General features: G+C 39.0%; 1 protein-coding gene across 1 annotated transcript; it reads left to right on the top strand.

Moving 5' to 3' along the window:
- Positions 1–426: 426 nt before the first annotated feature.
- Positions 427–9135, top strand: eif3eb (eukaryotic translation initiation factor 3, subunit E, b). Its single transcript, XM_073484414.1, has 13 exons — positions 427–520; positions 989–1106; positions 1687–1804; positions 1962–2004; positions 2726–2830; positions 2947–3072; positions 3471–3595; positions 4371–4497; positions 4608–4709; positions 6800–6909; positions 7246–7348; positions 7572–7706; positions 8800–9135. Exons 1-13 carry the CDS (start codon positions 431–433, stop codon positions 8836–8838), a joined length of 1341 nt encoding a protein of 446 aa, XP_073340515.1. The 5' UTR covers positions 427–430; the 3' UTR covers positions 8839–9135.
- The last annotated feature ends 1505 nt before the right edge of the window (positions 9136–10640 follow it).

Below are 10640 nucleotides of genomic sequence, written 5' to 3'. Positions count from 1 at the left end.
CTATCTATCTATCTATCTATCTATCTATTTTATCTATCAAGCAAATATACAAACGTGTTAAACAAGAAGAGTAGATTAATTAATTTGGCTTTTTAAAAATATATTTAATTATGTCAGTTAAGATGTAAGCTATGATATTACTGACTTCGTAGACTATTGCTCGCAAGTTTGTGTTCGCATGTTTGTGATGAAGTTTTCTTTAACTTTTTTATTTTAACACTTGCCACATCTTTTTGTTTATGTTCTGTGCAGTTGAAACCTTCCTGTTGTCTTTCATGCCAGTAAATAAAATAATATAAAATAAAATAAAATAAAATAAAATGAAATAAAATAAAATAAAAATAATGCCGGGAAAACGAAATGACGTAGCTTTCCTCGCTTCCGTTTGCTCTCTGTTTGTCAATAAAGTTTGTTTTTGAAGCCAGCCAAGATGGCGGACTACGATTTGACAACCAAGATTGCACATTTTCTGGACCGGCATTTGGTTTTTCCTCTTTTGGAATTCCTGTCCGTGAAAGAGGTAACACAGCTTTAGCTTTTTATAACTCCAAAATATAATGTGGTTGTTTCTTAGTGGCCATTTATACCTGAAACACGACTGTTGCTAGCGCCGATCCATCCCGCAGGCTAGCTGTCATGTCAGGTTACGTTAGCCCGTCAGCTGGTAGCAACATTAGCTGGTTAAACTACGACTCAGTTTAATCTTTTATTATTGGAGTGTTGATGTATGTCAGTTGTAGTAGCAGTAAATGAACGTAGATCCTGAAACTAATGTTGTCGTCAGCGCTTTGGCTAGCTAGCTTCTTATTTAGGTTACCTAGCTTGTTAGCATGTAGCTCAGCTGTCACAGTGCGCACACAGGATGAACGCAGGCTACAAACAGCTGGATGGGACGAGTAGCATCCATGCTCGCCCAGATGTTGCTTCTTATCTCTCCTTTGGTACAGTTGTTTGTACAATTAGTGTGTTATTTTTTTAATTGTCACAGATCTACAATGAAAAGGAACTTCTCCAGGGAAAGCTGGACCTCCTCAGCGACACAAACATGGTGGATTTCGCCATGGATGTGTACAAAAATTTGTACGCGGACAAGGAAATCCCACACTGTAAGAGAGACAGCTGTTTTCTAGTTTGTTCTGATTGCATAGCATTCATACAGTCATAATATCTAGCTGTCAAACAGCACAGTTTAAGGCTACTCTTGGGCCCCAATGATGCACAAATGCTTTTAGTTGGTAATGATTGGTCATGGTTTATTATACACATTATATTTGACTCGGTTTGCTCATTTCAGTCTATAACTTCCATATAAAAACAATGGTTTAAGACAAATAATATCCTTTTACCCACAATACTGAGATGCATTACATGAACAAAACAGGAGCAGGAAGCATTTGTATTCAGGCACATACAGTAGTTAAGGGAAGAGCTCTAGACCTTCTTTTATGTAACCTCAGTACCTGTGATGTCCCAACATTGACCAGCCACCAAACATAATAACGTCATAATCTGGAAAGTGCTTTGTTACTGGCCAGAAAATCTTTAGTCAAAAATATTTTGCTGTGTGGTGCTGTTAATTTTCCATTTCAATACATGTCATGTTAATGAGGTCAGAGATTTTAGTTTTTCCTCTTTATTTAGCCTTATCAAGCGCTGATGTAAATGTGAGAATATGTCCTGTTTCAGCTCTGAGGGAGAAGAGGAGTACTGTGGTGGCCCAGCTAAAGCAGCTCCAGTCAGAGACGGAGCCAATTGTCAAGATGTTTGAGGACCCAGAGACCACTCGACAGATGCAGTCCACAAGGTCAAATCAACTTGTCAAAGAAATGCATCTCTCTCTAATACTTTGCACAGTTTATATCATGGTATTGGCAGTATTATAATACTTTTGAAATATCTGTGGACTAAAGCCTCGTCTTAACACTGACACTCATTGATCTGTTTGTTTCATTCTTAATCAGAGATGGGAGGATGCTCTTCGACTATCTTTCAGAGAAACACAACGTAAGTTTTAAAACGTTGGGTGTTATTCTCTCTATTGCTCTTATTGTAGGAAAATTGCACTGCATTTTGAGCTTTGATGTTGGGTTTTGCAATGTGTTTTGTTTCCATAACAACCAGCTGCCACTGTGAGCCAGCAGGACTGTTATCCAAATCTCCGAATCCTAAAACATCCAACAACACCCACCCAGTGCTCATTATTCAACTCAGTGATCAGAGAAACTACTTGCCACTCTTCTGCTAATGGTTTCTTTAATTTACATTTTTTATATTATCATAAGATAAATTACAATTCATCTTGTTTTGTGGTTAGTTGGTACATAAAAAGACATCGTTCGTGTCATGTGAGCTACTCTAAGATGAGGACTTGTCCGTGTGAAAAAAGGCTTTGTTTTGTCTGAAAAGATGAAAGATGTCTCCACATTCTCCAATCAGCTACATTCTGACAGCCATGCAGCTTCTCACAATTAGTTTTCTTTGAAATACAAAAAAGGCAAAGCCACTAGCAGTTTCAAAAGCTGTGGATAAGTGTGACTGTTTAAAGCCACATTCATTATAACCGTACTATCTGGCCACAGATTTTATAATGACCCTTTGCCATCTTAATTGGAGGTAGAAATGGCAGTCAAGCTCGAAAATACCTCCATATAATTGGTTGCTGGCCAGCTTTCAGCCTGGTTTAATGTGCTTTAATTTAGATGTTCCCTGTCCTTTTATGTTTTAGTTTCGTCAAGAGTATCTGGACACTCTGTACAGGTACGCCAAATTCCAGTACGAGTGCGGTAACTACTCTGGGGCTGCAGAGTACCTCTACTTCTTCCGTGTCCTGGTAAGAATAACCACAAAAGAATAGAAAAGCTCTTCACAAGCCACAGTAGATTAAATGGTCTTCAGAATACTGCTCAGCCAGATTATGAGACACTGATTTTGTTGCTCTCTGCTCAGGTTCCCTCAACAGACAGGAATGCCTTGAGCTCTTTGTGGGGTAAACTGGCCTCAGAGATTCTGATGCAGAACTGGGAAGCAGCCATGGAGGATCTCACAAGACTAAGGGAGACTATTGATAACAACGTAAGTGAATAATACTTTAAGAAACAATATTTCATGCTATCTTACAAATGTAATCAGGCTTTGCAAATTTTATTAGTGATTGGATCTGGAATGTAGAAATAAGATGAGATGGGTCAAGCAGCAAATAGCAACATGGAAATGACTTTGCAGTTTCTTGTAAACTGAATTCTGAAGTAGACTTTCTAAAATGTCAGAGTCAGTTTCAAGGCGTCCTGACTGAAATCAAATAAAAGTGTAACCAGATGATGGTAATTTCCCTCCACAGTTACTATGTGAACCTGCTTCTTCGGTCATTACTCTGCAATTCAGCAGGACTGTTTGTCCCTGAACGTTTGTATTTATTGGTCTTCCTTTTATTTAATTTCCTAACGTCTACCATTTGTGTCCTCTCCTTTCAGTCTGTGAGCTCTCCTCTCCAGTCACTCCAACAGAGGACCTGGCTCATCCACTGGTCCCTCTTTGTGTTCTTCAACCATCCTAAAGGCAGGGACAACATCATCGAGCTCTTCCTCTATCAGCCTCAGTGAGTCTCTTTGTCTTGTAATATAACGAAGAATGGTCACATACACAGGCTTCGTGGCACTGTCATCCTGAGCTCATGTTAAATTCGAGACCATATGGCTGAGGGACACACTGGCTTTTTTCCAGCTGAAACCTGTGACCTTTATTGAGGCCTCATTAGTTGGAAGGCCACTTAGTTGTCAGTCAACCTGAATGTATTTTTTTTATTTTGAAATGCATTGTTATTGCATCCACTGGCAGTAAAAGGTGGTTTTTCAGAGCCAAGAATTTAAGAGAATATCTTGTGCCAAAAATCTCTCAGCCTAATTTAGATGGATTCATAGCCTGTTTCTTAAAGTAAGTATAGCAACTGAATAGAAAAAAAACTAACTATGTACATCAAGAGAGGAACAGGTAAAAAAAAAATACATGAATCCATGAGAATGCTCATAGCAGTTTGGCTTCATTCAGTCACGTTTACAGTAGATTAGAGTGAGTAAATGGTAAATGGACTTGCATTTCTATAGCGCTTTTCCAGTCTACTGACCGCTCAAAGTGCATCATCTATCTCTGAATATTTTTGTATTCAAAATTTCTTGCTGTTACAAAAGTGTACAGGTTATGTTTAAAATTGTACCCCGTATAAGGTATTTCACAGCATGAATCACAGATTCCTTAGCACAGCTTCTGTGTGCAAAATATTTCCTCTTTTCTTTTGGAGCAAAAGAAATTGTACCAAATTCGTTGTGATGGCAACTAATTCCGTTGCCAATGTGTTCTGCCTTTGTGTTTTTCAGGTACCTGAATGCCATCCAGACAATGTGCCCACACATCCTGCGATACCTTACAACTGCGGTCATCACCAACAAGGATGTACGGAAGCGCAGGCAAGTGCTCAAGGACTTGGTTAAAGTCATTCAACAGGTGAGGTCAATGACTGTTTGCAAATTAATTCTTATTGTGAATTAACTGATTCATTGTGACTCAAGGATTTAGTCAACACAAAAGTGATGACTTCTCTCTCACTCATACAGGAGTCGTACACGTACAAGGACCCGATCACAGAGTTCGTGGAGTGTCTCTATGTGAACTTCGACTTTGACAGCGCCCAGAAGAAGCTGAGGGAGTGTGAGTCGGTAAGGATTGCTTCCTTAAGTTTCTCCTTCACTTTTTTCTGCTTGACAGTGTGTGTTTGTCATGGTGCACAGGCCTAAATCGCCCCATAAAAGTTAGCCGTCTCCTGGGACTGAGGGGTAATATGAAGCTTCCCTTGGCTATGGTGCTCTGATCTCCTGAGTCTCTGGCATTTAACTTCGCAGCTATTCAGCCTCAGCAAATCCATGTCTGGCCTGATTTGCTGGCTCTCACTTTTATTCAGTTTGATTTTCAAAGCGGAACAGCTGTCAGATTTGGGGCTCGGTTGCCTTCTCTTTAGAAACCCTTGAGTGCAGTTTTGGAGATATATTTGGGGACCTCTTTGCGCACTCTTTAAGCACTCTCATCAATTGGCTTTTACCCCTCTTGTATAAATTACGCAGTGATTGCGAAGGCCTCAACTATCCTGTCAGATACGGAGTGAGAGCACACTGACAGCAGAATGACGATAGTTCATTAAGCCTTTCTGTTGGTCTCTGTTGATGGACTCTGCTGGCTTTTAATGATCAGGGGAATTCAATTAAATTGACATGATTTTCTGTCCAGATATCAATAACTTGTCCTAATTAAGAACTTTTTAATTGATGTAAAATATCAATTTCAGCAGTGGATCTGCTTTTATCTCGATTACAAGATATAAAAATATTCATTCATTCACATTCATTCACGTTTGTTTTTATTTTGCTCATTTCATTGAATGATTTCCAAAATAACTGTACAAAACAAATAATACACTTTTACCCAAAAAACGTATACATACATGTTCCATGAACAAAAACAGGAGCATGAGGAAGAAAAACCTATAGTGCCTGCCCCTTTTTAAAAGTAACGTTAGATACTGTAGATATGGATGACCATCACTTTTTTGTTTACCTTTTTCTTCTCACAGATCATATAAAAATTCAGAAATACTCAATGAGATACCATCATTAAGTCATCTTAACACAAATATTACTTTCAGTAATGTTTATTTCTTTATAAATTCTCTTAGATTGAATAGTAATTGAGCATCATTTTAAGTCATTCTTTTAACTCCTGATGTAAATAAACTTATCGAGGATTTAGGGGGACTATGACACCTTAATTTGTGTTTACACATTAGCGTTGAATAATTGGATTTCTTACACAAAAACAGCTCCTTTTGCCATATTTCCCTTTCAAACTCCCACACACTAATATATTCATAGAGTTAAGCCAAACATCCCTGTTGATGTTTCTGTGATCGTTGCTTTAAGACCACAGATGGAGACGTCGGGACATAATCTCCTACAAAACACTGTGCTGGCTCACGTGTGGTGATCGTTCTATGATTCATGACGGACTGGTTTCATGTTTTCTGTAGTGTGAGCTTGGCAACAATGATGGAGAAATGTGACAACATCTTGTTGTGTTAACATTAAAAAAAAAATGCATCTTGAGAATACATTAGATTAAATGTTAATATAGCTGCTAATAGCATGAGCATGTTGGCTTTTTCTTTTTCTTACAGGCAGATAATCATTTTGTGAGTTTTTTTTTAAAAGCTTGTTTGAACAGCAATATAACTCCTTGTCAGCACATGATTTAGCCTTCACACTCACACCACATGAGCCTCCTATACAGCAGACACACACTGATTTATACATGTGCATTTTGGGGAATTTGAAGACAAAACCTCCTCACAATCCAAACCAGGAGCCCAAAACAAAACCATCACATATAAAAACCCCACTTTGTGAGGTTAGATGCTTTCGACCAGGACATTTTAATGTATGGGTAGATACACCGACAGCTGGAAATTCTGCCAGAGCAGCCGGACCACAAGGAATGGTTTTCCAGCACATTATGTGTGGTTGTCGTGTCACATTATGTACTGCAGTGCACTGAAACTGTACTTATCATCCCAGTAAATCATGGGTATGGTCTAAAATTATAGTTACACACTCTAGAAATGTTTATGTATGAGCATGTATTGGAAAATGTGCCTCATCAGGTCTCTTTCTGATTTTCTCCAAACTTTCCTTTTTCTTGAGTGAATGCTTTGCATGTAAAGTGAGCGACGCTTACAGTAGTATGATGTTTTATCCTTCAGGTTCTTGTGAATGACTTCTTCTTGGTCGCTTGCCTTGAGGATTTTATTGAGAACGCCCGTCTGTTCATCTTTGAGACCTTTTGTCGTATTCATCAGTGTATCAGCATCAGGTACACTGTCCTTGACTTGTCTTCTGTGTCGGTAACAAAGTGTGCATTGCCTTTTATTTATGCAAGAATTGCTTCAATTACAACATGAGAAAAACGATGAAAAGATCTTTTCAACTTCAAGATCTTTTCAACTTCAAGATCTTTTCAGCTTCAAGATCTTTTCAACTTCAGGATGACTGCAATAATTTTACTTCTCACTGCTGTAGATTTTATTCATGTCCCCTCAGTTTTTCAAGTATATTCAAGAGCAAAAAGGGAACTTAAAAGACTTTGGATTCCCCCAAAGGATATTTACTTGACTGAAATGCCCCCTCCCCCTTCGCTCTCTCCACTCAGCATGCTGGCAGACAAGCTCAACATGACGCCCGAGGAGGCGGAGAGGTGGATCGTCAACCTCATCCGTAACGCCAGGCTCGATGCCAAGATCGACTCCAAACTGGTGAGGCTCTGCATTCACTGATCCACCTCCAGTCAGATGAGCTTCAAATCACGGAGCCTCGCATAAACAGCCCTGACTAGACTGCTAATTTGTGTAGTAAAACAGCTACGTCAATGTATTTATCCTGCTTATGTGGGACTGAAGCCAGCATCCAGAACCTGTCAGGATTTAACTGGCGGTGAATTTAGAGAGAGAAATAAGTGTCTGTGAATCTGTTTGTCAGGGTCATGTGGTGATGGGCAACAACGCAGTGTCGCCGTACCAGCAGGTGATCGAGAAGACCAAGAGCCTGTCCTTCCGTAGCCAGATGCTGGCAATGAACATTGAAAAGAAAGTGGCCCACAGTAACAGGAATGAGGTAAATTTCACATTGTACATGGTATAGGGATATGACCTGTTCACCCTTCAGTAGCATATAGGAAAAGACTATTTATTGGTACATTTTTCTTTCTTTCTTTGACAGAAATGGACTGAACTTTCTTTTCAAACATCACAACTACTTGTCTTATGTATAGAAATACTTTCTATACATTTTACACAAATTCTTTCTTGTTTACATTCAAAGATACACATGTAGGAAAGTTCAAGTTAAGGCTCTTAAAGGGCAACCCCATTAATTTCATTACATTTTGAAGAGTGTTTACAGGTCTTGGAAAAAACGAGTATAAAGCCTTTTGTGGCTCTAGGAAGCTTAATGTAATCTGATAAATTGCCTCCAGTGATGTCAGTGGCTGTGTTGCATTGTGGGTAATGTAGGCACCAGGTTTCAAAAACTGAGAAGAATTTGTGGAATAAAAAAGGAGATGTCTCTGGTTCTGCTCTGTCAGTTGTGATCATTTGTTTTTTATTGTCCATGTGCATACATTACCAACAATGCAACTTGGCTGCTGAGTGACATCACTGGAGGCAATTTATCAGATCACATGAAGCTTCCTCTGAAGTCACAAAAGGCTTTACACTACCTGTAAACACACTTGAACTTGTAAAATTGGTGGAGTTACCCTTTAAGGTCACATCATTCACATGCTTGTTGCTCCTACCGCCCCCTGATGGATCTGTGTGAAAACACAACACTTAATCTTTTCCTTTCTCAGCTGATTGCAATTGTGACCTGATTTCCTGCTTGTGGATTGCTTGTATCATGAAACCACATTACTTTTTTCAAGTTCATCTGCTTAACACATTTAATTTTGGGTAATAAATAAGTGCTAATATCATCTGCCAAAAATAATCATGATATTAATTAAAATTATTTGCCTTGCCAAAGAGAATGAAGACAGTCATGTCATAATTCGTTCTAGTTTGTTTTATTCCCGTCAGTCGTTTTAAGAGAGGAGCTGGCAGGTGTTTTCAGTTGGAGAGGATCTAAATTTGGAACAAATCTCTTGTTGACTTCCTTCTTCTAACGCCTCTCCTCATGTTTTTTTTTGTGTGTGTACTTTTCCTCTCAGACACCAAACTGGGCTGCTCAAGACTCCGGCTTCTATTAAAATGGAAATCAGTGTCAAGAGGATGCTGACGTCTCTTGGGGATATTATTTAGGCTTTTTTATTGTATTTATTAATTCACTAATTTATTATTTTATTTGCTATGTTATTTAACTGCCAGCTGAACTGCTGCAAGAGGAGGCATCTGCACTTGACATGGCCATTTCAGCCTGAAGTATTATTAATATTAAGTGAACACTATTCTCATAACTTACAAGCTGTTTATGAATATGGTATTAGCTTGATTTTGCGGTCAGGTTTCATGAATAAACATTAATAAACATGTTTTGCCTCTTAAAAGTTTGTTTCTTCTTCCTTTATTAATATTTGACCACTAGATGGCAGTGTTGGTTTAGTTTTCTTCTGTCTGCAGATTTGTGGAATTTCACCATCTATGCATTTCATACATGAGTGTTTTTAATAAATGTGTTGTCGTGTTGTAAAAAATAAGAACTTGTCGATGCATAATTGACATGTAAATGAAACTAAAGAGCACTTTGAATGTTGTCACTGAACTTGGCTCTCCATGTGAGAGGCAGTGCTTTATAATTAACAATAAGCACATGGGAAATGCTGTTGGTATGGACATCATATTAAAGGATAAGTTCACCCAAAATTGAAAATTCAGTCATTATCTACTCACCCTCATGCCGATATAAAGCAAAGTGAAATTTCATAGTCCGCAAAACATTTCTGAAGTTTCACAGCTAAACAGCGTTTCAGAATTCTCCTAAACAACTGAAGACGGAGACGGAGAAGAAGTTATTTACACGCTTTTTAAAGCCAAGTCACTGGAGCTGCGAAGCTAAAAGATTTAGTGTGCACCCTGTTTGAAGCAGGCGCATGAGCTTGACTGTGTGTCGAGGATGTGAATAACGTCTTTTCAAATCAATTTTGGATCTCAGGGAACCTTGATAATGCCAGACGAGCTAAAAAAAACAAGTCCCCATCTACTTCTGTTGTTCAGGAGAACGCTGTTTTGTTGTGAAGCTCCAGAAATGTTTAGTGGAACTTTACCTGACTTTCTATTGGCATGAGAGTGAGTAGATAATGACAAACTGGCAACTCACAAGACTCTGGTCATGCTTCAGTCACACATTCAGATCGTTTCAGGTGTGCTCTACCATAATTCATTGTCTGTTTAACCACACCTTATTCCTCAATATTGAATGATGCTGCCAACTACACCCAGTCCAATTTAGCATATCCTTATCAAATATTTATCTTGTGTAAAAGGGCTGTGAAACCACACTTCAACACAATACACTGCAGTGTTATTACACTAACATGCATATATATGGAACAAGCCCTGTCTAAAACCTGTTGGGTGAATAGTTTTGGTCAATTAAAGTTCCCACTCTTTGTCACATTTTCTCATATTTTGTGCAGTCTGTGGTTTTGTCATGTTAATGGACAAGCCTGGTTAACGACCTTAAAGACATGACAGGTATGTATAGGTGTATGTAAAGTGACAATCATACCTCTGTCATTATAGGAATAACTGCTGGCAGGTGTCCAGGTAAAGAGGGGAAAGTGCCCCAGGTGCATTTCTCAAGTTTGCAGCCTTTTGGTCCATGTGAGGATTCTTACTGATGTTCAGTCTGGGAGTGGCTGACGGTTGTGCCAGCCGCTGTAACTCCTAGCCACTCCTCCAAACTGTTATGCACACACACACACACACTCACTCACACTTTTCCAGGTCTCAGTAAAACACAACAGACACATACACAAGCTCGCACGCGTGCCTACACACTGAGAGCTGACGTGGGCTGAGGTCTGAGCAGGGCTCCGTCTGGAACAGCTGG

This window comes from Pagrus major, chromosome 16, assembly GCF_040436345.1.
Source record: "Pagrus major chromosome 16, Pma_NU_1.0".
Classification (NCBI taxonomy): domain Eukaryota; kingdom Metazoa; phylum Chordata; class Actinopteri; order Spariformes; family Sparidae; genus Pagrus; species Pagrus major.
This window is presented reverse-complemented; position numbering and strand designations above follow the sequence as displayed.

What these genes read in the sequence shown, in the direction of transcription:
- eif3eb (XM_073484414.1), top strand. Translation starts at nt 431, where the DNA reads ATGGCGGACTACGATTTGACAACCAAGATTGCACATTTTCTGGACCGG. An exon ending in GGACAAGGAAATCCCACACT is followed by an intron (nt 1,107 to 1,686) that starts GTAAGAGAGACA and finishes GTCCTGTTTCAG; the next exon opens with CTCTGAGGGAGAAGAGGAGT. An exon ending in TGGTTAAAGTCATTCAACAG is followed by an intron (nt 4,498 to 4,607) that starts GTGAGGTCAATG and finishes TCACTCATACAG; the next exon opens with GAGTCGTACACGTACAAGGA.